The sequence below is a fragment of the Populus nigra genome, chromosome 14 (genome assembly GCF_951802175.1).
Source record: "Populus nigra chromosome 14, ddPopNigr1.1, whole genome shotgun sequence".
In the NCBI taxonomy this organism is placed as follows: Eukaryota; Viridiplantae; Streptophyta; class Magnoliopsida; order Malpighiales; family Salicaceae; genus Populus; species Populus nigra.
The window spans coordinates 14394732-14419852 of NC_084865.1; the positions used below are offsets into that span (position 1 = coordinate 14394732).

A 25121-nucleotide genomic window follows, 5' to 3' on the forward strand; every position below is an offset into this window, starting at 1 on the left:
GGTAAACGTTTAGCCCATAAGGAAAGAAGAACCGCAAAATTGGGATGGGGTGCGCATCACACTATACGGCGCATGTTAGTGAAAGTCCCCTCTTTGTCCCCGGATCCTTCCGTTTCCACTTCTTTATCCCCGAAAACCTAATGAAACCACAAGCCCTCTCTTTCTCTCTCTCGAACGCTTGTGTGCAATATATAGATCCAATAGGTCTTTTGACTCTCTTCTTTCAATCGGACTTGTCCCGTTCTCGGTCGTTCTCTGCCTCTGCTTTCGCGATCACAAATAGCGCTGTTTCGATCTTTTTCTCGTGAAAATTTAAGGTAATTCCTGTTATTTTTTCTTGTCGATTTCAGTTTTTTTTCTTAATGTATTTTTAAGACCGGGCTCTTTTTTTGCATGAATTTGGCTCCTATTTGATGGATTCTCGCGTTTTTTTTCAATTGTGTTTCACTGTAATAATTTTGTGTGTGAAATTAATAATTAAAAAAACCAGTTAAAGATGTGTATAGATCTGACCTATCTTCCATGTTTTGTGGTTGAATATTTCGTAAGTATTTGTCAAATCTGGTGGTTTTGGAGGTAATTATATTATACGTGTTAAATCTTGTTTGTTTTCGGAGCTGATTGAAGTGATCTGGTTTTTGTGAATTTTGATTCTATGAAATTCTTGACCTTTTAAAAGCTCTAAGACAATGTAACGAGTAACCACGCCTTGGGTTATGAGAGAATTTTGGGTTCTTATTGAGCCGGTATTTTTTTTCTCCCAATTTTTGTGTATTTTCAGCAACAATTGGTTTTAATTAGAGCAACTTTCCGTTGATCGAATCGAAGATTTTAAGCGACAATGCGAGGATATGATAGAGAGGTAAACCGTTTTTTCTAGGTTCAATATCAAAGTTTTTATTTCTGAATATAGACATTTTCCCCCATTAATTAGTGCTATGTTCATGCAGGAAGATGAATATTATGATGAATATGAGGAGGAAGGTGAAGAGCAAGTGGAGGAGGAGTATGAAGAGGAAGAAGAACGAAAACCCACTGTAGAGGAAGTGGAATATCTTGAATTAAGGGAGCGGATTAAAGAACAAATTAGAAAGAAGATGCGGAAGGAAAGTGGTTCTACTCTTTCTAAATCCCAAGAGAAGAAAAAACTCCCATCTGATAAGTGAGTGATGTGTTCTTTTTTCTTAATGCATTCAAACTTGTTTCTTTTTGTTATCACGGGGAAATGAGCTTCTTTTTTCATCTAAAAATGAATGTCGACACTGAATGTTGTAGACCTTTTGTAAATGCCAAACCTCTGGTGAACATAGACATGCATGCCCACACTTGAACACAATACTTTATGCGAGACAGTTGGATGTTTACAGTTCAATTTGTAATTATTTGTGTATCTTTCAGTCATAATTACACGCGAGAATCACGTGTCATAGGCATCACGAGAGTCAGGGAATTAAGTGATTGATATGAACAAGCCTTGCCTGTTCTACAGTATTATAATGTTGATAACTTTACTGGTTTATTCCAGCTGCCAAGTCATCAAAGCCTAATCTAACATGAATCTTTTGGTGCCAAAAGATCAGCCAAACATGTCCTTGTGAGTATAGTTAGGGTGATGGCATGATTGGTTTCTTATAAATTTTATAAAAGACATAGACCACTAATTCAGGGTCTAAAACTACTTAAGTGTGGCCTCACCTCTGGAACATCTCACTAAAAACTTGACCAGACAAGTTTTATTTTTTGTCCCTTCATTTAAGTTCATCCTGTGAAACTAACTTCAACAGTCTGAAATTATGTTTGGGTGTAGGAATTGTAGAATTCGTGCATGTTTGCTCATGCTTATTTTTCTTAATGGTTTGTTTCACATCACCGGCTTTATTTTTCTGCAGTTATGGTTCATTCTTTGGCCCTTCTCAACCAGTTATTTCTCAAAGAGTAATTCAAGAAAGCAAGTCAATAATAGAAAACCAACATTTGGCTCTCAGAGTTCCAAACGCCCAACATACTGTATGTATCATAAACTTTTTGTTTTTTCCAAATCATGTGAGAAATGCGTGCAGCAGATTATCTTTTCACAAAGCATTTTTGTACATGCATTCTTGTAGAGCATTGTTACATTGATTTAAAATTTGCGATATTATAGGTGCCTAATTTTGCTAATTCTTATTGTGGTTGCTTTAATTTTTGCAATTTACAAATAGATAATCTTCCTGACTGGTGGAGTATGCTACTCCCAAAGGGAGTCCTGTGGAACTACTTTGATGTGAAAAAGGCAGCTCTGATACTTGAAATTTAGTATATTACTACATTGTAATTTCCTAAACCAGTTCAGTCACTATAATGCCATAAGTTTTCTAGGGGTGTCAATTTCGGTTTTTACCTTTTTTTTTTTGTAAATGGAATGGCATACTTGAAATGGACCTTTGTATTGAGTGAAATCAATATTTTGACATAAATTTCGTAGCGTTGGTAGTATAGGTGTGATCTAGTCTTTACTCTGTATTGGTTTGTTCTCTAGCTTCTTCATTGTAGGTTTTGTTGATTTTGGACTGCTTTACTTCAGTGATCTGCAACTGCAAATGCTGTTATGAATTTGACTTGTTGCCATGTTGGAATGAAGATTCTGCAAACATCTGCTAGTATAAATCAGATGGAGATCTTACTTTCACAATCTTGTTTGCTTTTGCAGAACAAAAAGAGCTCCTCTTCAATGGCTACAGGTTTAAAAAACAGAGTACATGGACTTGTACCGAAAGTAAAGAATGAGGTATTCTGAGCAGCTCTTTTCATTTCTTCTTCGTTTTGTAGTCATCAATGACATTGATTTTCACTTAATGTGCAGGTAAAAACAAAAGTCCAAAAACTCAAGGATACGAGAGATTATTCTTTCTTGTTAACAGATGATGCAGAGCTCCCAGCTCCTACAAAACAGCCTGCCCCCCGAAATGTCTCTGCTCCAAATTCTGGTAACTGCTTTTGTTCATGATCTGGTTATTCATGATTAGTTTGCATGCTATTTTTATTGAGGAAACTTATACAGGTTTTTTGCTGATGTTCAAGAGGCGAGATCTGCTCAAGTTCCACAAAAGATCAAACAAGCTTCCAGCAATAGTGGCAGAAATATTCATGGCATTCGCGAAGAAAGGAAGCCAGTTTTCAGGAATGGTCAAATGCATGCTAAAGTAGGGTCACAAAAGCCAACTTCTGCTAATAAACCTGACACGACATCGATAAACTCCAAAAGGCAGTTAGGTAGCAACAATGGGACTGGGCCTGGCCGGCCTGCAGGGCCAAAATTCTTGCCTTCAAAGACACCTGCTTCCTCCATCATGCAGAAGAAGGCCTCATCACCAAGTGCTAAGAAAATCCTGCCTGCTATGCACAAATCTCTCCCTTCAAACCCTTCGAAGTCATCTGTTCCAAAGCAACACTGGGAACAGAGAAAAGGATTTCAAGAACCCAATAAGGCTAGACTGATACCAAAACAGCCACTGTCATCTTTAAAATCTCAGGTTTGAGCCCATTCTTTATATTTTTATGGTTACGACAACATAATCTTTGTTAAATGTTTCTTTATCTCTCACTTCCTGCCTGGAATATTAGCAGATAAATAAGCCAATCAAGCAAGTTTCGTCTCATGCATCGTTACAAGATAACCGCCCCAAGAAAAAGCCTGTCAGACCGTATCCTGATGCAGGCTCTGATGATGAGGATGCTTTCAGTATGCTCAGAAAATTAATTGGGTAAAGCTGCTACTGCTGCTTCTGCCCTTTCACATACCATCTTTCATTTCCCTTCTTCAAAAACTTTCTTGCTGTTATTTTGTTGAATAATCAATCTGCCTGATTCATATTTTTCTCAAGTAATGATCTCTTGACTTAGAGAGCTTCTCAGTCAATATCATGCCCTCTAATTTATCAGTTGTGTTGTAAGAATTATCAAGCTGTGATATGGTTTTGGGTGACCTACTTTTGGATTCACAATTAAATTGGATTTGATTAGTCAACTTGTGTGCCTGGATTTTTGTTGATGCTTTTATGTGATCTTGATAGATGGTTTGAGGTAATTTCTTTTTTATGAGCTACTGCTGTTTCTTTGCAGAAATAAAAACCGTGGTAACTATGATGATGATGATGATAGTGACATGGAGGCAAATTTCGATGACATCATGAAGGAAGAGAGGAGAAGGTTAGTATCATTAAATAATCGTAGACGAGAATGTTATTGAATGTTGTTATCCACTGTTTTCTGTATTGACTGTTGATTTTGTTCTCAACTTGCTTTTTCTGTTTTTTAACATCCCCATCGCAGCTCTTAATCAACTTGCCTCTTTTTTTTCCCTTTTTTTTTCAACATCCCTGTCAACTTTTTTAACCAAGATCTTTATTTGTTCCTTTTCCTTGAGCATGTTTTGGTAAAAATATATTTCACAAGTATGCTTTGATTTGAGTGGCTGGCGAGGAAATCACAAAGGAGAATAGAGTTGATGTGCTGCTCCATCACACCCAACTTAGGGATATGCTTTGGATCACATCCAACTTGTAGTTATTTGATATTCATGTATGTGCATGGTGATGCAGTGCTCGAATCGCACGAGAGGAGGATGAAGAGCAACTCCGATTGATAGAAGAGGAGGAGCGGCGAGAACGGGAGAGAAAGCTGGCAAAGAAGCGCAAGCTAAGTCATCGATGAGAAGATGTCCTTATGACGTGTTCCTGCACTTAGTTTGGATTCTTGTTGTCATTGTTTCCGAATATGCTCCGTGTTGTTGATGATGTCAGTAATTTATCAATAATAGTGAAGAATAATTGAAAGTCAAGGAAAAAAAAAGATTAGAATTAAGTGAGACCAGCAAAATGTTTGGATTACAGAAATTAAATCTTGTTTGTACCTCGATTGAATTCCTGCTTTTGTTTGCATTTCCTTATTTCTTCCAAAGAAATTTCGAAGATAGGGTTCATAAAACCCAAGTAGCTATTACTCGTAGGCTTTTGAATGCCCGTTTGGTGTGGTAGCGTGGGAAGGTGGTTGAAACTGTTTTTTTTATTTATTAAAATATTATAATCTTGAAAGTATTTGGTTTATCATTATGAACTTTTTATTAAAAAAAAAATTATAATTTGTAAATCACTGCCGTAAAAAGCTTCTATAATAAATACCAAATGGTTGGCTTGAATCGGTTGAAGATTGAAAAAGAGATTGGAGAGAGGTTTTTGTTTTGTAATTGGATTGTTCCTGGGGGTTGCTATCCGGGTCAAACGAACGGATTCGTTCTCCTTCAGCGGGCCGGAGGTTGAAGATTGTAAAGATTCATGTTAGTCACTCTTTGTTTTATGTTTTGCAATTATATCCCTCTGTTCAGTTGCTGATTTTCCTAGTTATTCTTGTTTGAATAGCTGTCATAAAATCAACTCACCCAACCTTGCATTCTCACCCTCTAATATTTATTTATCTGTCTCAAATATGTCCTCGATTTTATAAATGAGAAGAATTTATTTTAATTACAAATTGGATTGTAGAAGCAGTCAAACGAACTTCAATTGTCTACATATAGTGGGAATCTCATATAATTATATTCAAAATATTTTTCCATGCTTTGTATTGTATGGACAAATATAAAAATATGATTAATATCCTTTTAATTTTCACAGGAGTTTGATATTTAACCTGCGCCTCATGAATAGGTAAAGAAACTATTGTCAATTAGAACCACGCATTGAAACCTAGAATTAATTAAAAAAAAGAAGTTTTAAAGGAAAACTTCTATAATATCATAAAAGTTTTATCAACATATTATGTCTAATTGATTTTTACACAAAACATAATTACATCTTGCAAGTAATTTATATCAAAAACACAATAACTATAATTAAGTCTGGTTTAAAATCTAGTTTATATGTGTATCTTGATTCATAAATTTAATTTATTTATTTTTATTATTTTTGAATTGATTTTTTAAAAAAACATGATTTCGGCCCAAGAGTTTTTGATTCATCGGTTAAGCCGGACTAAGTTTTATAATTATGTTTAATAAACTTGCTTGAACTGAGTTGAAGGCTTGAAGCCAGTGATGAGAGTGGGTGCTCTAGTCACATGTTTCATGCCTGCCACCTCTTTTTGTTTTGTCCTCGTAAAATGGCCCTTGCCTAGGGCGGAGCATCGGGGGTTAGTGACTCAAACGAATAAATAAACCGTAAATGAAAATGGAGTCTGTAATAAACTCTACCATCCTCTCACTCGCTGGCTTCCCAAAATCCAACCCATCAATCCACCACCAAAAAACCGTCAAAGCTCGACGAACAGTTTGCTGCTCCCTCAGGTAATTAATTAATACCAATTCTGTTTTCAAATTTCAAATGAGTGATTTGATAATCTTGTCTCGTCTGCAGCAGCAGCAGCAGCAAGAATAGTAACAATGGAGGAGACGCTGATGGCTTACTTAAAGAAGAGGAGGAAGAGAAATATAATGACATTTGGCTGCTTTTTAAAGAAGCTCAGCAGAGTAAGTAATACATTTTTTTTCTATTTATTTTGTTTATAAATAAATGAGTAATTAATGATTTTCGTTTTAGATATTCTTTACTTAAACAAACTACGCCTTGTGGCTGTTGAAGAGCTCAATAAAGCAAACAGAGAGAAGCAGTTGTTGCTTGATAAAATCCAGCAATTGGAGGCTGTCAACAAATTAGGTTTGGTGATTGAATTTTTGTTTTTTTTTGTGGTTAAATTATTTAATAAATAATTGATTACAAATTTATTTATTTTAATGACTGCGCTTTCTGAAGGAAATGAGCAATCATTGTGGCGGGAATTGCTGCTTCGGATTGACTCAATGGTCCTAACTGGCTTGATTGATTCTGCTGAGGCTTCTGGTATGAGAAAAGCAGTCATGGGTAACAAGTTTAGTGTAGCTCTTGTTTTCTTCGACATCCGGCAGAAAACTGATGCTGAGCTTCTGGCACAACTCCGTCACTTCTCCGTTGGAAGCAGAAAGTAATGATTACTTCATCTAAAAGTGTTTTTTTTTGGACTGAAAAGGCATCTATAGGTGTTTTTGATGTTTTCAGCATCATCAAAAACGCACTTTGAAAAACACTTTCAAACGCATGTGTGAATTGAATTGCTACTAGTTTTTTTTAAACCTGCTTTGAAAAGCACTTTCAAACGCCTGTGTGTGCTTTTGCAAAAGTGCCTTTTGAACTGAAAAGGCATCAATTGGTGTTTTGTGATACTTTTAGCATCATTATAAAAAAACCATTCATAAAAACCTAAAAATGCATTAATTATTTTGATGCTTTTTCAATCCAAACGCACTTTCAAATGCATGTGTGTGCATGTGTTTGGTAATGTGGTGTAGATTCTTTATTGAAAAAGCTTTGATAGGTGTTTTTTGATTTTTATATCAAAACTATCTAGAAACACATAAAATCAATTATTTTGATGCTTTTTTCAGCCCAAATGCATTTTGAAAAGCACTTTCAAATGCATGTGTGCGTGTTGACTTGCTACTTTTTTTTTTTATATATATTCTCAATGTTTAAACTTGCATGAGTTGGTGTACCGGATCTTGATGCTTTTTATCACAGTCACACTGTAAATTATTTTGATGCTAATTAATTATAATTTAAATTCAGGAATGGTTTTCACATAATCCAAATTTGCACTGAAATGGAACCACTGGTATCGGTTGGATCCTTGTCATCATATGTGACAGGCTTATCAAAGGCACTGCAGAAAAAAGGACACATAGTGGAGGTTATTTTGCCAAAGTAATTGATGTACCTCATCTTTTGTGTTTTATATTTATTTCAATCTCTTGTTAGGGACATTTTTGTATAAAGATGCGTGTTCACTAGAACTGTTTACAGTTTGTCCAAGTGTGTTCATCTTAATTATTGTATTTTTTTTTAAGAGAGGGAGGGGGGGCTCTAGCAGTACAGCCATGAGTACGCTAAAATGTTTCTATCAGAGTATGATAATCAAATTCCTCTCACATTGGGTTCTATGTCTTCCCAATTTTGATTCTGCACAGCAAGGTGTCAACACCTCTTTTGAGCATGCTATTATTATATACCACTGATTTGGAATTTCTAAACCGGAATAGTCTAGAGGTGAGGTGTGTACGAAAATGAGAAGTTAACCATGCATCCTCCAAGTTTGTAGGACATTATCACTTGTTGTTTATTGATATAGTTGAGTTGCACCGAGGACAAAAACCCTTGGGACTGTGAGGGAACATAGGGCTTCTTTCACACAATCGAACTTTGTATGAGATGCCAAATATTGGTAGAAAATGTACCAGGCCACGTGCCGTGATATAATTGTTACAGACTCCCCCCCCCCTCCCCCCCCCCCCCCCCTCCCCATATCTGAACTTTACTTAGTTATTGAATTAAGAAAACGAGTTTATCTGTAGTAGGAAGTGAACTTGAACTTGTTTGTCATTTTATAATTGACTGCAGCATGAAAAGATTTCATTGAATGTTTGCTGTTCCAGGTATTTTTTTGATTATACACTAGAATCTAGATTACAAGCCTGAAAATTTTATGTCATCTCCCTGAAGGTATGCATGTCTGGACCTCACTGAAATGCAAGGACTGCGAGAAATTGAGGCAGAGTTGTATTCATATTTTAATGGTCAATTGCATGGAAACAGAATTTGGACTGGGTGAGTTTCGGCTGTTTCCTTGATACAGGAAGATTATGCTGTTATTTTCATGATTAACCTCCATTTCAGTCTATTGTTACCCAGGAAATTTTTTTTCAACAAGCAACTGAGATATTGCCTTTACATTGCCTTCATTGTTTAAGCTCTTTACCTCGATCTTATTGTTAATGCTGGTTGTTCAGCATTGTCCATGGCATTGGAGTCACTCTCATTCAACCTTTGTATTATTCATCCTTTTTTGATCGTGAAAGGGTATATGGCTACTCAGATGACTTTGAACGGTTGGTAAAAATTATTCCTGTTACTGCTTATTTTACAAATTACTTATTTAACGCTTTTCAAATTCTCTTCACTTGTGATAATATGTATATCCTATAGGGTTGTAGGAAATCCCCATGTTCAACATAAGTAATGGATGGTGTAAAGAAAGTGTTTAATGCATGTGCCAATGACTTTTAGATTCATTAACCATTACTCTAGTACTGGTGTGGCACCTTTCCAACCCAATGACATTGGAAAGAAATTCATATTTCAATTCTTGTTGATATAGGTATCTGTAGGGAGAGGTGTTTTCATTTAGTACAGAAAGGAGTTATATTACAACTTCCAGTCAACTGCAAAGTTGATGAATCTTGTGGTCAAAAGACAGTAGAGAGAGAATGTTGTTTGGATGAGTTTCAAAATGATCTTCTTTGGTGTGAAAAGATTTATGTCTATCCAACAGTTCCTTAGTCCCAGTCTCTCTTCTAATAGCCATCCATACCCTTAACTAAAAGCTGTGCTGTTAGTAGCCTCCAAGTAGTTCTCTGTCTTTAAGCATCCTGATCATTTAACAACTGCACTGCATCTCTCAACCTGCACACCAGTCAAACTTCTGTATGTAAAAATCAGCCATCCATCATAGTTCAAAAATAAATTAGTTGACATGTGCATTCTCTTTGAAACTGAGACATCCAATTTATGCTGAGCTGGTAGTAGATTTTTTTAGTGATATGGATCCTGCCTTTGGAGTTCTGGTCAATTTCTGTCAAATTAAATAATTTTTGAAATAATGTTGAAGAATTTAATAGTGATATTAACTTATGATTTTCACAAGGAAACCCTATACTCTTATACAATGATATTTTTTTTTATGAAGACTGAAAGACTAGCTTGTACATCTTTTTCTGAGGGAATAAAGCATATATAAACAGATATTTTCAAATCAGTAATGAGAGAATGAGCAGTTGGCAGTTTGAATTATTTAACATTTCAGAATTTTGTGTGAGACCTTTTCTCATATGATTCTATTTTGAACTGTGCACAAAAGAACTAACATATTTTTAGTTTCCTTATGCTATTTCTTTCAACTTGTTCCTTGCTTGTTTGTTATAATCAGTAGATAACAATTTGTTTTGTTGGGTCTTTTTTTTTGTTTGATGCTTTCAGATTTACGTATTTCTCTCGTGCTTCATTGGATTATATAGCAAAATCTGGAAAGCAGCCTGATGTGTTGCACATACACAATTGGGAAACTGCTATCGTCGGGCCACTCTTTTGGGATATTTTTGTTAAACAGGTGCAACTTGATCGGCTTTCTTTTCAGCTTAATGATTTATTTGATTTGGCGTGCAGATGTTTGCCTCATGACACTTGTCATTTCTCTATCTTTCTTTCTACGTGCATATTCATGAAAAGAAGCAAAGTACGTTGAAACTTCAAAGTTTCTACTGGCCTTTGAGTCAGATGGTATCTCCTGTACATATAAGAATAGAGGTGGAGGATGAGGAAGTTGGCTGAATCTCTATTGTGTGCATGAGTGTACTTGCCTAGAAAGAAAGGTTCATGCATCTTAAAACAGTAATTTGCTACTGTTAATATTTAAGACATAATATTGGACATCTTGTTCAAAATAACCATCAAGCAACTTGGAGTATGAACGAGAGAGATAAAGATGAGACATGGCCATATCCTTGACTATTGTTGATTTGTATTACTGAGCATGGATTTCATTGTTAAGCCTGAGAGATCCAGTGGACTTATGGATGGACTAGAGGTAGAACTAAGTGGAGTGTTTGGAATTTGCATCAAATAACCCCAGGGTTCAGACCATGGAACTTTGATTTCATTACACTATAAGTAATTTCTGTGCACCTTCTCCTTTTCTTCAGGATGCGAAAGGCCAGACTTGGCTATAAGCATTCTTCTTCTGACCTGGACTTTTTAAATGTCACCTTGTATTCCTGTTTTACTTTATCCCTTTTTCCAGTACTTATTGCAGTGGAAGAGGGAACGTAAACATTATTCTGTTAAAATCTGTGCCATCATAGCTTTTGTTTGTCATATCCACAGGGGCTTGGAGGTACCAGAGTATTGTTGACATGCCATGGCTTTGACTCACAAGTAGGTTCTTACATCTCTTCCATTCTGGCTTTACTGGTTCTGGCTGGGACCTTTTACTCTGTACATAATATTATGTTGCTGTTATAATGTTTTAGTGCCTTGAGCAACCTGATAAGCTAGCACTATGCGGACTTGATCCTGCTAGACTTCACCGTCCTGACCGTTTACAAGATCACACTATGACACATCTTGTCAATATTCTGAAGGTAAATAATTTTGTCTATCAATTTTTTTCCCTTCTGAATGTCTCTCTTTTTAGTAGAAAATTTCTTTAATAGCTATGTAGCTAAAATGTTTTTCTATAGTTACTTGCAGTCTTGTACTATCTTTTGCTCCTTTTCTTATACATGCTTGGTAAGTCATCTTCTTGGATCTTCACTTACAGAAATTAGCCACAAAAAGAATCATTAGATCTGCAAGCCAAACTAGCATGTGGTTGGCTATCTTTCAAGGATTCATTTTGTTTCTTCTTTATTATTAACCTTTTGCATCGAAGAAACCATTGAAAGTTGTTGCTTATTTGCTACATGTCAGTGAATGAGAATGTACCGAGTCACATGATAATCAACAGAATAATTGTAGTAGAATCCTATGTCAAAAAACCCCCATATTGATTTTATATGATGGCTGATATGCAGTTTATGAGTGATACATTGTTTTGACCTAGTTGTGCTTGTAAAAATAGCAACCCCTTTAGATGATTAAAGGGGAAGACATGCTTATCTCATAATCAGCTTTTACCTTTTTTTCAGAGACAGTCTGCCTGCTTTTTTTTAAATGCAAGTTCTTTACCAAACTCTTCTACTTTTAAAGGCCAAACGCTTCTACTATTAAAATTTGGACCAAATCTGCTTAATTTATAATCACAATAAGGTCAAACAGAGCCACTATCTACTAGCTTAAACTTCTGGATTGGATGCTTTTATACACAGTACCAAAGCTTGCCACTGTTTGGTGTATTTATATCAAAGCCAGCTACTGCTGTATCAGAGAGGAGTTATCTTTCTGTTGTTCTTGATAGATGGACTAAAATTGATTTAGTGATTTTCATTATTTACCTTTTGGGCCTAGACATGAGAGGGGATCCTAGTGTGAGTAAATCCCACTTCAGGGAAGTTTGGACCTTCTGATGTTTTATAAGGTATAGTGGCCTCGCCAATTACGAACTTAAGCTTTGGGTTGGATGCTCTAACACTGTGAATACTGAATATGGGTTTATTTGTAGTCTTTTAGTTGCATTCTGAACCATTTTGTTCAATGGTAATAGAATCCCTCCTAGATTGCAAATTTTCTCCTTTAGTTGGAAGAAGTAACTTCTTATTGTTACGTCAACTAATTAGTATGATGCTGAAGCGGTGAAGTTGACCAAGTTCCTCTTCTGTCAAATTCTGTGGATATTTAGAAATTGAGAAAAAAATATGAAATAAAAAAAAGATCTTTCATTATACCATGATTTCACATGATTAATCTAATGTTAGGGAAGGTCAAGTTGCAAAATTTTAGACACTTGATAAATACCTGCTAATCTTAAACATATGAACTGTCTCTCATGTATTGAAGTTCTAACTTCTTTTTCCTCTTCCATTACCTGAATATTTTATCTGTTACTAATATGCAGGGTGGACTTGTGTACGCAAATAAAGTTGTTATGGTGCAATCTATTTATTCAAAAGAAAGTATCATTAATAGTTTCAGTCACGGATTAGAACCTACCTTAGCGATTCACAAGTAAGTTACATGGCGTTTCCAGCTTTTAGATTCTATTCTTGCTGCAACTCATTAATTTGTTGGCAATGTTGTTATTTTAATACCTCACTGGGTAGCCTTTTTCAGAAACTTCCCATAACAGGACATGTTTTTTTTTTTCCTTTTTTTTTTGTGTGATAAAATAAATTTCCTGGTACATTCTTGGTTTTAGGGACAAGTTGCTTGTTTCTCCTTGTGGGTTTGATAACTCGACCTGGGATCCTTCAAAGGACAAATTTCTTCCAAAAAATTATAGTGCAGATGACCTAAAGGGGAAATCCATTTGCAAAGTTGCATTGCAGCAGCAGCTGGGGTTATCCAAAAATTCATCAACTGTTCTTGTAAGTGTTGCATATAGGACCTTGAAATAATGATTTCGATGTGTCCTTCATGTTATGACATATCAAATGAATCTAAATTTTTAATTATGTTATCCGGCTGTGTTGGGAAAGGTACTGTCAAGAGAATCTGAATTTTTAACCTTATTATGTGATTTACTCTCTTACAATCTGGACGCATTTGATTGGTGAGATGAGGCATGTTATATGTTTACCAATGAATGGGAGCAGTCAAAGTAAAGACCTTAGGGAAACATAAGGAACTGGATGAAGTGAGCAATAGAGATCAGGCACAATGGTTGTGTGGATGTGTACCCAGGAATGGATAATGGTGTTGAACCCTAAACTTACATCACCACCATAGACCTAACTATCAAAGTGAGCCTTTTGATTGTATCATTACTCATTAGTATCCTTCAAATACAACTTTTATAGTGGGGAACCTGGGTGTTTGATTGTATCATTACTCATTAGTATCCTTCAAATACAACTTTTATAGTGGGGAACCTGGGTGTCCTGCCTAAAAGGGTGTCCATGTTTTTGGTGTGAATTGTAGTTTGTAGGGAAGATATTGTAATATTGCGCAATGGGACAGTGCCAAGGAGATGCATGGTGGCTGTTGATTAGAAAGCCTGCAATACATACAGGCACTAGTCATTACATGAAGCTCATGTATGCAGGTAGAGCTTTGTTGATGCACGCAAAAAATCAAAATAAGAAGAATGTAGAATTATTCATTAGGTTTATTTTCTTCCAAGTGTGAAAGATCCTAATTAGGATTTTTCTTTCTTTATATTGGTCATGTTTAATGTAGATATTTTATATATTTCCTATTGAATGTATTGTAGTATAGAGGAATCTATGCAGGAGCTAGGGATGGTGGAGAGTTGTGAGGATTAGATCAAAAAAGTGGTAAAAGCAAGTAATACTTTAGAACCTGAGTTTGACTCTCAAACCATAATTATCAAAACTCTCCACCATCCCTAACTCTCCTGCATAGATACTTCTATACTAAAGTATATACAGTAGGAAATATAGAAAATAGGATATTCTATACTATTTAGGACCAATCTAAACATAGAAAATCCTAGTTAGAATCTTTTATACTAACAAAGAAAATAAATCTACTGAATAAAATCCTAGTAAGAATCATTTGCATATTAAACCATTTGGACTTGCCAGTATGTATTGTCAAAATGCACCGTTTTCTACTCATTTTGATGTGAAAAATCAGAAAGCCAAATGCTTTCAAGGATCCATTTAAAAAAAGGGCTAACAGCTAAGTGTTCAAAATGTGGTAGCTTTGTGTTGTGCACATAGCACAGGTTCCACATATGGTTCCTAGGTCAATATTTTGTACCCAGGGGCATGTTTTAGCTCTTAAGCTTCTTGTTCCCTGGCTTAAAATTATTCTGCACATTTTGATTCTTAACTTTGGCATCTCCAATATATGTATGATAACAATTAAAATATCCTGGAGCAGGTGCATTTATTTTCATAATAAGTTATTCTAAGGTGTATGAAACATAATAAACTTCTCAGGATATATTAGACTAGACCATCAAACTGAAAGGTTCAAATGCTTTCTAATCAGGTAGGATGCATCTCCACAGAATCTTTGGATTTTGATCTGAATAACCAGAAGGCAGTTTGGAATGCTACACCAAAGAGTGTCCAGGTTTGTACATGTTTTTGGGATCTTTATTTCTTTAAAGAGAATACAGGGCTTAGTGCTGAATATTGGGGAAACTCCTTACTAGCTGGTGAAATGAGGGTACTTAAGAAAGTGACAAGAACAGTGATTCTCAATTTTCCTTGGCAGCCGCATGAATCAGTAAAAACTACTGTTGTCATTTTTCATTTTTAGTCTTATACAGAAATATACATGAATTTGATTTGTTTAGTTGTTTCCCACTCAGTTCATCTTCATGGGAAGCAAAGCGACAAGTGCAGATGGAGCACTGGAATATCTTAAGAAAGAACTAAAGGTAGAGGGTACAATCATAGCTACTCTGTGTGTGTGTGTTTGGTAATGTGGTGTGGGTGCTTTTGGAAGTGTGTTTGGACTGAAAAAACATCAAATCAAAGTTTTTCGAGTGTTTTTTTTTCAAAATCATCTTCAAGCACCTAAACGCAGTATAAACTCAGTACCAAACACTTTGTTGTGTGTGCATATGAGGGCATTCTGAGCCGATGAAGGAAAAAAAAAAAAAACCTCCAACAAGGAATATATTGTGGTAATGCTTTGGGATATTCTATCATCTCATGCAATCTTTCTCTGCATGCTCTTTCACTCAAAAGTTTCTGTGTCTGTGAAGAAGTATCTATCACACTACTATGTACCCTATCCCCAACTTTCCTCGTTGTTATCAGCTGAGGCTCTAATCTTTGGTTTCTGTTCTCCAATGTCCACAGGATGAAACTGTGAGATTCATAAACAAATATGATGAGGCTCTATTGCATCTGATCTTTGCAGGTTCAGACATAATCTTGTGCCAATCTTTTCATGATCCTCTACTCCAAGTGCCTGTAAGTAGAGAATTATTTTCATCAAAACAAAATCTCCAGTGCATCTGCTTCTTGTCTGGAAGATCTGAAATCCAAGTCATCACCTACACGAAGTAAAACCTGGGAAGGCCTAAAGAGATCGATCACACATACATTTGTTTGCAGAAACACTCCATACAAGCCCACCCGTGTCTAATAAGTGTTGAATTGCATAAACTGCTTCTGATCCTGCATCATGCTGCTGGAATTTGCTAGTCCATCCTTTTTAGCTCTGTATTCCTGAGAGTCCATGGTGCTTATAATTGAATGAAAAGTTCTTTTCTTTATACTGATTTCCACTCTTGTTCTTTTACCGATCTTTTTCCTTTCAGTGTCCCTAACTTCATATGATTCATATGGGCTTGGGGGGCATGGGCTAAAATGTCTTGGTCAACTTTGTACATTTCATCAATTTTGCTTCATCTCTTAAGTTCCCCTTCCGTTTCTTTCCTCGTGTTGCTGCTCAATGAACATATATTTATATGCGAACGCGTGTCTGTATCAAAAGCTGTTCCATTGACTTAGCATTATCTGTGTAATATGAAATTTGTAGCTGAAAGCTTTGAAATATGGAGCAGCTCCGGTTGCAGTAACATCCAATGAGAACAAATTCAGGTAATCTATTCTGTAGAAAATTTTAAGCAACTTCACATCTGTACGTTTTGTTCTCCCTTTTTCCACTCCTCCCTCGTAAAGCTAGAATGACTCTCTTTAGCTCTTTTACAGACATTTTGTAGATCGTGAACAAGAGACCACTAGATTTTCACGGTTCATTAGCTCTACCTTTGGATATTTGTCTTTGAGCCAGGCTGTAGATGAAATTGTGAGTACTTGCATGGTCACGGAATTCTTGTTCTATTTTTATTATTATTTTTTTAATTTATTTTAATGATGCCATGCTTTTCTGCAGAAGAACAGCCCATCAAAATGGAAGCAGAAGATAGTAGATGCCATGGCTAAGGACTTCTCATGGAATGCAGAGTGCTGTGACGTTCATGTTTCTGCATACACGGCCCTAAAAAGCTTGTGAAGTTAGTTGTACTTCTGTAAGTACACTTCTAACGCCCACCCGCATTTAGGTAATGATTTGGAGGAAAGCAATATCAGCTTTGGTAGAACGTTATGTGTTGAGGCTTGAGTATCAAGGGGGCTCAGATCATCACCTGCATAGCATTCACACATCTTCATGTCCATTGATGGCAGTTTTGTATGTATACTACTGTGAATATGAATAATCTCCTATACCTATAATTTCCTCGAAACAAATCAAATTTATGCAAACAAACCCCAAAAAAGCTTAATCTAAGAAATGAATTTTTAATTAATTTAATGAAATAAATTTTATTATTATTGAACAGAAAATGACGGTGGGTGGAATAAAGAAATTGTATTAAGAAGTTTGAAGATACGAGACAAACCTTCTCCATATTTACGAAAATATTATAGAAACCCGTTTTGTACTCATAGTGCTCTTAATTCAAAGCCTCTCGTTGCTTTTTTTTCATGTGGTCACTTGCTGTTTGAGAGTTTGGTTATGGTTATTTTTTAAAGTATGTTTTATTAAAAATATATTAAAATAATTTTTTTATTATTTTTTAAAATTATTTTTAGTATTAATGCATTAAAATGATTTGAAAATATTAATTTAAAATAAAAAAAAATAATTTTAAAATACAAAAACAAATATGATAGAAGTGTGTAAGTGGAGGCATGGAAATTGAGCTTTAGCATGTTTTTTTCTCCCCTCTCCAAAATTGTATTGGCCTACTAAAATTAAGAGTTCTATTTGTTTTTTATCAAGTTAATTGTTATATATTTTGTTTTATTTTATTTTAATTTCATTACTAGGTATTTTGTTTTATTTTATTTTTATATTAGATTTGGTTTTTATTCTTTTTATTGTTATTTTGTTTTTATTCCTTTTTAATTGATTTTTTTTAATTTCATCCCTAAATATTTTGTTTCATTTTATTTTTATATCAGATTTGGTTTTTATTCTTTTTATTGCTATTTTGTTTTTATTTCTTTTTAATTGATTTTTTTTCAATTTCATCCCTAAATATTTTGTTTCATTTTATTCTTATATCAAACTTAGTTCTTATTCTTTTAAATATTATTTTTTTTGTTTTTTTATCCTTTTTTTATTGAATTTATTTTTAATTTTACCCTTTGGTTTTTTTTGTTGACTAGGGATTTGGTTTTGTGATTTTTTTAGATTTGTCTTCCATAAATTTAGTCTCAACCTTATGACCCGTAACATGGATTTTGAAGATTAGCTTGAGTTGTTTTTGGTGCACAAGTTGACTTCAGTTATTTTTAGGCTTTTTTTATTATTTTTTTTAATTTCACCATTTAATATTAGATTGGTTGGGAATTGAGTTTCATGATTGTTTTTTCATTTTTTTTGTGAAGTTATGTCAATTTCATATCCTGGATTGCGAGTTCAGTGGGTTAACCCATGTTGACTTGAGTATTTTATTATTGCTTTTTTTAGATTTTTTTTGTTTCGCTCTTTAACATTAAATTGTCTGGAAATTGAGTTTTGTTGTTTTATTTAATTTGTTTTCTACGAGATTATCCTTATCTCACAATCATGTTGTGTATTTGGCAAATTGACTGTGGTGGATTCAAGTTTGTTTTTTTTTTTTTAATTTTATTCTTCAACAAAATTGTATGTTTATTTTGGGGTTTTGAATTTTGAAAGCAACAACTTGTGGGATTAAGTGTATGTTTAGCATTTTTTTATTAAAAAAAATATATTTTAATATATTTATAATTAAAAACACTTTTAAAAAATATTATACATCACATTAACAATCACATAGTAAAAAAGTAATTGAAAATCTAAGGCTAGATACTAAATAGTCAGGAAAGACTAGGATGCCTCTTTTCTTCACGATATATATATATTAGGAAAGTCCTCATTTTCTATTAGCATTGCGATGGTTCAAATGAAGAAAAAAAAGTTGTTCCGAACCAGGACATGCATTATTTAATATAAATTAATTTGAGAAAGTGAGTTTCTCTCTCGAAGATGAAATCTTTTTTTTATTGCGGATTTATTTATTTTTTCCATATAATCTTGGATGCATTAACTGTAGCTTTTACTGTGTGATTAATTGCAATCATGACTTCTTTAATATTTAAAGGTCAAAATTAGATGTTTCTTTTAAGAGAAAAATATTTTCCATTCACAAAAATTACTCAAATTTGTAATGTTTGATTATCAAACCAATTATTTTAGTAGAAAACTACTCATGAATTTTAAAAAAACTCCATGGTGATCCCCACAGACTGAACATAATTATTCATAATAATTAGATCTCCTCATGAAATAAGAGAGCCACAAATTTTTTAAAAAAACTTTTTACTATTGATTTATATATAAAAAATATATATTTGCCGCATTTACATTTTTATACTAATTATTGAACTCAAAATTTTTAGTAAGTATCTTAATTCATTAACCTCAATTAGTAGTAACATGGTCTTTCATTTATTTATTTCTTTATGATAAATTGATAAGAAGAAGTTAAAAGGAGAGTTAAAACGAGAATTTCAAGCTAAAATCTCACATGTTGCATGTAATCATAAAATGGAAATAGTTTTCAAATTAGGTTACAAATTGATCCAACATATCGAGTAAGTTTGAATGGATGCAAACAATGAAACTGATGCACAGAATACATATTAACTTTTCGAAACAAATACAAGAGCAATCGAAGTGCTTTTTTTTTCTTGAAACTAAAGAAAAAAATAAAAATAATAAATTTAATTTAATATTTGCCTTCACGTCACAACAATGAAAAAGGATCAGATGGAGAAAGTAGCATCTGGAAAAGAAAACAATGAACATTCACATTAATAAGAATCATTAAAAATTTATATGGTTGTTAATTTTAAAGTCTGTGAGATTAGTCAAGATACGCACAAGTTAACCTGAATATTTATGTTAATAAATAAATAAAAATCACTGCCAAATTCATAGAAGTTTAAAACGTAAGGAGCATCTAGAAAAGAAAAGAAAATGATAAGATAAATATAGACAAAGACAAGTCCCACCAGGATATATGTTTTTTTAAGAATATTTTGTTTAATAAAAATATATAAAAATAATATTTTAATGAAATTTTTTTATATATTTAATATCAACATATTAAAATAATTTAAGAACACCTGAGAAGCATTCAGACAAAAAAAATAATTTAAAAACACATAAAAAAAATAAACTTAAAAACAAACAGTCATAATATATCTCTATCAAGTCTTTAAAAGTTAAAAAATATAAGGGTACATGGAAAAGAAAACAATGACAAAACAATTATAGACAGACTAGGAAGCAAGATTCATGTCTTTGATTTGTTCTTTAAAAATGTCTTTTTAATAAAAAAATAAATTAAAATAATTATTTTTATTTTTAAATATTAATATATTAAACTCATTCAAAAACATTTAAAAATATCAATATAATATATTTTTTTAATGCAAAAACAATGTTAAAAACACTAAACAAGTCCCACCAAAGAAACAAACCCTCGCTAAAATGGATTGGAATTGACCCAATTAAATCGTCAAGTATGGTTAACACAATCAAAATAGTGCGCAGCCATTTACCGGGTGGGTAGTAAATAGTAATAAAACGTGAGTCCTCCCTCTCTTCCCAAATCATCCCTCTTCTCTGTCGTAAACGTCTGTCCCTCACTCTCTTCCCTTACCAGGTAAAGCCCTAAACCCTTTCAAGAGAAAAACCCTCTCAACAATAAAAACAAAATGCCAGACCCAATTGAGTCCTACAAACCCTACACCCTAACCCAAACCCTACAAGGCCACAAATCCTCCATCTCCTCCGTCAAATTCTCCTCCGACGGCCGTCTCCTCGGCTCTTCCTCCGCTGACAAAACCATCAAAACCTATTCTCTCTCCCCATCTAATCCTCCCACTTCCCCGATCACTCCTCTCCATGACTTCCATGGCCACGAACAAGGCGTCTCCGACCTTGCTTTCTCCTCTGATTCCCGCTTCATTGTCTCTGCCTCCGACGACAAAACCCTCCGCCTCTGGGACGTCACAACTGGGTCCACCATCAAAACCCTCCACGGGCACACCAATTATGTGTTTTGCGTCAGCTTTAACCCAAATTCCAGTATGATTGTTTCGGGTTCTTTTGATGAGACTGTTAGAATTTGGGATGTGAAGAGTGGAAAGTGTTTGAAGGTGTTGCCTGCCCATTCTGATCCAGTTACATGTGTTGATTTTAATAGAGATGGTTCGCTTATTGTATCCAGCAGTTATGATGGCTTGTGTAGGATCTGGGATTCTGGGACTGGTCATTGTATCAAGACTTTGATTGATGATGAAAATCCACCCGTTTCCTTCGTTAAGTTCTCGCCTAATGGAAATTTTATTCTTGTTGGCACTTTGGATAACAATTTGGTATGTCAAAATTCTTCCTTTTTCGTTGTTCTAATATAATAACTGTTGCTTTTGGAACTTGGGAGATTAGTCTTTGTTTTGGAAATTTCAAACATTTGATTAGTAGTAGCTGTAATGTTTTCTTCCGAATGATATGTCAATGTCACGAGCTTATACTAGAATTTTCTGCTAATTAACCGGCTTTCATTTTATGATGTAGAGCCTACTTTTTTCCTTTCTTTTATGTTTTATCAATACATATTGATGAATTCATGTTCGTTTCTGTCTAAATGATTTCTCATGGTGGAGCATTTAGCCGGTTTTCATATAGTTCCTTGCTAATGCAGTTGAAATTGTTTTAAGCATTGTTTTATTTATTCTTTTGTATGGCTGCAGTTCTGCTATCTTGAATAACAGTGTGCAGATAATATATAGCTTTGTCATCCTTAACTTTTCACCTCACTTTCTCGTTGTATTTCCATGTTCTGTGTGCATCAAATGGAATTTTTTGATGTTATGAAGTTGTCCTCATCTTGGGATAGGTTCTAGCTTCCGGAGGCTTTGTAAATAATTTTATATGGAAAATATGCTGAGTAAAAATCACATTAATCTGGGCTCAGTGGGTTTTTTTTTAAAATTAAAAATAAAGCTCATAGATGATTCCTGTTCTTCGCTGAATTCGTATTTGCACATATACCTCGTGTACATTTATTGTTTTACATAGAAGGAAGAATAGTTAGCAGATATAAATTTCATTTGATAGCTTATTGTTCTAGAGAATTCATCATTGTAATTTTATTTTTGAGGGTCCAGTCTTTCTATATCTGGTGGTTTTCCATTTCTCTGAGATGGTCTGGTCTTCTCACCTGGATTTGCTAAATGATACACTTGCAGAGGCTTTGGAATTTTTCAACTGGGAAATTTCTGAAGACATACACTGGGCATGCCAATACGAAATACTGTATTTCGCCCGCCTTTTCCATAACAAATGGAATGTACATTGTTGGTGGTTCTGAGGATAATTGTATGTACTTGTGGGAGCTTCAAAGCAGGAAAATAGTACAGAAATTGGAAGGTCACACTGATACAGTTATATCAGTAGCATGCCATCCCACCCAGAACATGATCGCATCTGGTGCAATAGGCAGTGACAAGACTGTGAAGATCTGGACTCAGGAAAAATGAGGATTTTTTTTCCTCCGCTAGCGGCTGAGGGAAATGTTTTGCTCGATGGCTGAAGCTTCTGCATTTTCCCAGATCCTTATCCTATTGACATGCTTGTAGTTTTGATTCATTTAACTACTGTTCATGTACTCCGAGTATTTGGTGGAACTCAGTTGTCAAAACTTTTTATTTATGTAATTATTGTTAATTCCCTCGATTGTTATCACCTGTGAATTTCAATTGTGAGATATAAGCCCCCAGCAGGTCAAATTGAAATCCGCCGACCCGGAGCTTTCCCAGGCCGGGTCAGTGTTAATGGACAGGGTCGGATGACTTCGTTGCTGGGTAGTAATCATTTCTTTCATGTGGAGCCAACAGCAGATGGGACATGCTCCGATAACCCTTTGAACATCAGAGCTGTTGAACACGCTCATGCTTAATATTTTATTATTATGGAAGAGAGTGTTTTACATCATCTGAGGAGCTGACCGGATTCCGAGTCATCCAAGGCCCCAACATACATCAATCCGAAGTCCGTCCTGTTAACCATTTCACTACAAGTATATATAAATATTCTATTAAATTTTTATCAATATATTGGGCAATAAATCTTCAATTCCAGTATAATTTTTTTATTTTCAATATTAACATTTCAAAATCTTCAAAAAAAATAATTTAAAAACTTCAATTCAGGCAGCAAACACCTACTCAGCACCTAGCAAAGATAAAAAGAGGATCTGTTTCTTCCTTCCTGGGGTACTCAAAAGAAGACAAAAGCTGGGAGTTGCTTCGTTGGAAACCTTGGTGGGCCCATTCGCGGGAGCTGAAAGGGTCCCATGTAACCAAAATTTGGTATTTAATTTTATACAAATTAGAACCTAAAGATTCGGATCCAAAGTATTAAATCTTGATTTACATGATTTTGGGAGGTTTGATTGGAACATTTCAACTAGTTGACACATACGGTATCCGCGTGATATATCTGATTATGAAACCTATTAACAATAGGCGATTGATTACCTTCCCAAATGAATTCATCCGGTACACCCGCAATTGTATGATCTACGGACATAGATACATTATAAGAACATGAAATTATACGAATACGATGGCATTACAGTTTTTAAATAATTAGAATATGAATAGTTTACATTACGGTATTACGTTGCACGTAGAATCAAAATCTTCTTTGAATGTAATAAAAAAAATCTAGGTTATAAAGAATTACTTGATTTTGTTATTGACTTCTCATTAAATTTGAGTTTAAAAATAACCCGCGTGCGAGTTGATTCAACATAATCCTGTTGACTTAGCTAATTAAAAAATTAATTGAACCATAAAAAAAAATTTGATAATGAAATTGATTGAAAAAATCTCTCAATTCATCTTTTTATTTAATTCAAATTTAAAATTATATGGTGTTAGAGTTATCATAATATAATTTAATTAATTAATTAATTCAAATATAATCTAGTTGATTGTTAAAATACATGAAGAAGAAATTAAGAAATAAATTGATAAAAAAAGGAATTAACAAAAAAAAATAGCCTCGCTACAACCAATGAAGCTACGTTGACTTTCCTCGGATTTTTAGCATGCTAAGGTAACATGTGAGGGGAATTTTATTTTATTTATTTATTGTATATATTATATAGGAAATTTATTTTAAAAGTAAATAAAAATCAATATAATGAATTGTATGTGAAAATATATGAAAGTATAAAATAGAAAAATAAAGATTGTGTTATTTATATTTTTTTACAATTGTAAATAACTTTGATTGTTAAAAAATTAAATTATCTGTAAAATGATTATGAAAGGATCAATCGTAATTTTATTTTTTAAAAAATTTGAATAGTTCTACTCATATTATTTTTATATTATTTATTTTAATAATAAATAATTTTTAATCTAGAAATATAGAAATTAAAAAAATATTATGCTTATATTTTTACTTCAAATAACTCTTAAATAAAATATGATAATCTCATCAATCATAATATTGCATTAATTTTCATGCATTACTATAAAAAATAATAAATTTGAAATGATTATTGAAAAAAAAAAGTTGAAGTACGTTATGTTCCGTTAAATGTTTGATTTTCTTAAATCACAAAATTTAAAATTATATTTGGGTCTATTTTTTAAAAAAAATACAAATTTAACACCAAAATGTATCCTAACTACATCCAAATCAAATATTTTTAAAAAATATATGTAGGATTTTGCAAAGTGCTTTTGTATATACAAAGAAATTCAAATAAAATTTAAAAAGTATATACATACATATATTTAATTAAATAAATCAATAACTATTTATGCAATAAAAAAATATAAAGTTTGATTTTTATTCATCTGAAATTAACAGGTGAAACTCGTAATTCAAATCATAAATTTAATTAAATTCAATAAAAATTATGAGATGCCTTGAGAATTTTAAAAAAAAATTAAAAAAAAAATCAGGTCACGTATCTAGTGTATGCTCAATGGGTGAAGTAGATCCTTCACCCAACCCACCCTAATCAGACACAGATGATGATTAGGAAGGTGTTGGGTCAGTGCGGGCGCATGAAAAAACTACCCTAACCCGATCCATTATCATCTCTAGTTATTAGTGTGTTCGTATAAAACCCAGCTTTTATCCATCATGGTTATACAAGATAGCACCTTGTCTCCATAAACAGAACGCCTGGTTTAACTTTTACCTCCCAAGTGCAGAAAACGATTGTTCAAGGCAAGGTCTCTCTCTCTCTCTCTCTCTCTCTCTCTCTCTCTCTATGTATATATATGTATATATATTTAAAAAAAAAAAAAAAAACACCCACGGAAGCATTATGTCAAAGGAATTGAAAATTTTCGATAG

At 33.7% G+C, this 25121-nt stretch overlaps 3 protein-coding genes across 9 annotated transcripts; all 3 read left to right on the forward strand.

Moving 5' to 3' along the window:
• LOC133673342 (protein spt2-like) lies at positions 1-4901 on the forward strand. Of its 2 annotated transcripts, none has more exons than XM_062094075.1 (10): positions 1-317; positions 782-862; positions 951-1162; positions 1890-2007; positions 2690-2767; positions 2843-2966; positions 3061-3512; positions 3604-3743; positions 4102-4188; positions 4581-4901. In XM_062094075.1, exons 2-10 carry the CDS (start codon positions 842-844, stop codon positions 4690-4692), a joined length of 1344 nt encoding a protein of 447 aa, XP_061950059.1. In that variant the 5' UTR covers positions 1-317; positions 782-841; the 3' UTR covers positions 4693-4901. The 2 variants fall into 2 exon arrangements, with proteins under 2 accessions (XP_061950059.1, XP_061950060.1); XM_062094076.1 differs by having other exon boundaries at positions 4-317; positions 3607-3743.
• Positions 4902-6035: 1134 nt separating this feature from the next.
• Positions 6036-17007, forward strand: LOC133673593 (probable starch synthase 4, chloroplastic/amyloplastic). Of its 6 annotated transcripts, none has more exons than XR_009835007.1 (18): positions 6036-6319; positions 6390-6502; positions 6573-6689; positions 6786-6993; positions 7635-7769; positions 8565-8669; positions 8852-8950; positions 10098-10227; positions 11001-11051; positions 11147-11257; positions 12670-12779; positions 12970-13138; positions 14730-14813; positions 15055-15123; positions 15551-15611; positions 16236-16297; positions 16409-16505; positions 16593-16633. XR_009835007.1 is itself a non-coding variant. In XM_062094470.1 (18 exons), exons 1-18 carry the CDS (start codon positions 6198-6200, stop codon positions 16710-16712), a joined length of 2013 nt encoding a protein of 670 aa, XP_061950454.1. In that variant the 5' UTR covers positions 6036-6197; the 3' UTR covers positions 16713-17007. The 6 variants fall into 6 exon arrangements, 4 of the variants coding, with proteins under 4 accessions (XP_061950454.1, XP_061950456.1, XP_061950453.1 ...); XM_062094470.1 differs by having other exon boundaries at positions 6393-6502; positions 15551-15664; positions 16593-17007; XM_062094469.1 differs by having other exon boundaries at positions 6037-6319; positions 15551-15664; positions 16593-17007.
• Positions 17008-20286: 3279 nt separating this feature from the next.
• LOC133672623 (COMPASS-like H3K4 histone methylase component WDR5A) lies at positions 20287-22470 on the forward strand. Its single transcript, XM_062093089.1, has 2 exons — positions 20287-21115; positions 21989-22470. The coding sequence occupies exons 1-2, from the start codon at positions 20453-20455 to the stop codon at positions 22277-22279; spliced, it is 954 nt and encodes a 317-aa protein (XP_061949073.1). The 5' UTR covers positions 20287-20452; the 3' UTR covers positions 22280-22470.
• The last annotated feature ends 2651 nt before the right edge of the window (positions 22471-25121 follow it).

Bases quoted from the DNA above. Each gene is read 5' to 3' on its own strand.
- LOC133673342 (XM_062094075.1), top strand. From the start codon at position 842: ATGCGAGGATATGATAGAGAG. The intron at 863-950 runs GTAAACCGTTTT...ATGTTCATGCAG, and splicing joins TGCGAGGATATGATAGAGAG to GAAGATGAATATTATGATGA. The intron at 1,163-1,889 runs GTGAGTGATGTG...ATTTTTCTGCAG, and splicing joins AAAAAACTCCCATCTGATAA to TTATGGTTCATTCTTTGGCC.
- LOC133673593 (XM_062094469.1), top strand. From the start codon at position 6,198: ATGAAAATGGAGTCTGTAATAAACTCTACCATCCTCTCACTCGCTGGC. The intron at 6,320-6,389 runs GTAATTAATTAA...TCTCGTCTGCAG, and splicing joins ACAGTTTGCTGCTCCCTCAG to CAGCAGCAGCAGCAAGAATA. The intron at 8,670-8,851 runs GTGAGTTTCGGC...CTGGTTGTTCAG, and splicing joins GGAAACAGAATTTGGACTGG to CATTGTCCATGGCATTGGAG.
- LOC133672623 (XM_062093089.1), top strand. From the start codon at position 20,453: ATGCCAGACCCAATTGAGTCCTACAAACCCTACACCCTAACCCAAACC. The intron at 21,116-21,988 runs GTATGTCAAAAT...ATACACTTGCAG, and splicing joins GCACTTTGGATAACAATTTG to AGGCTTTGGAATTTTTCAAC.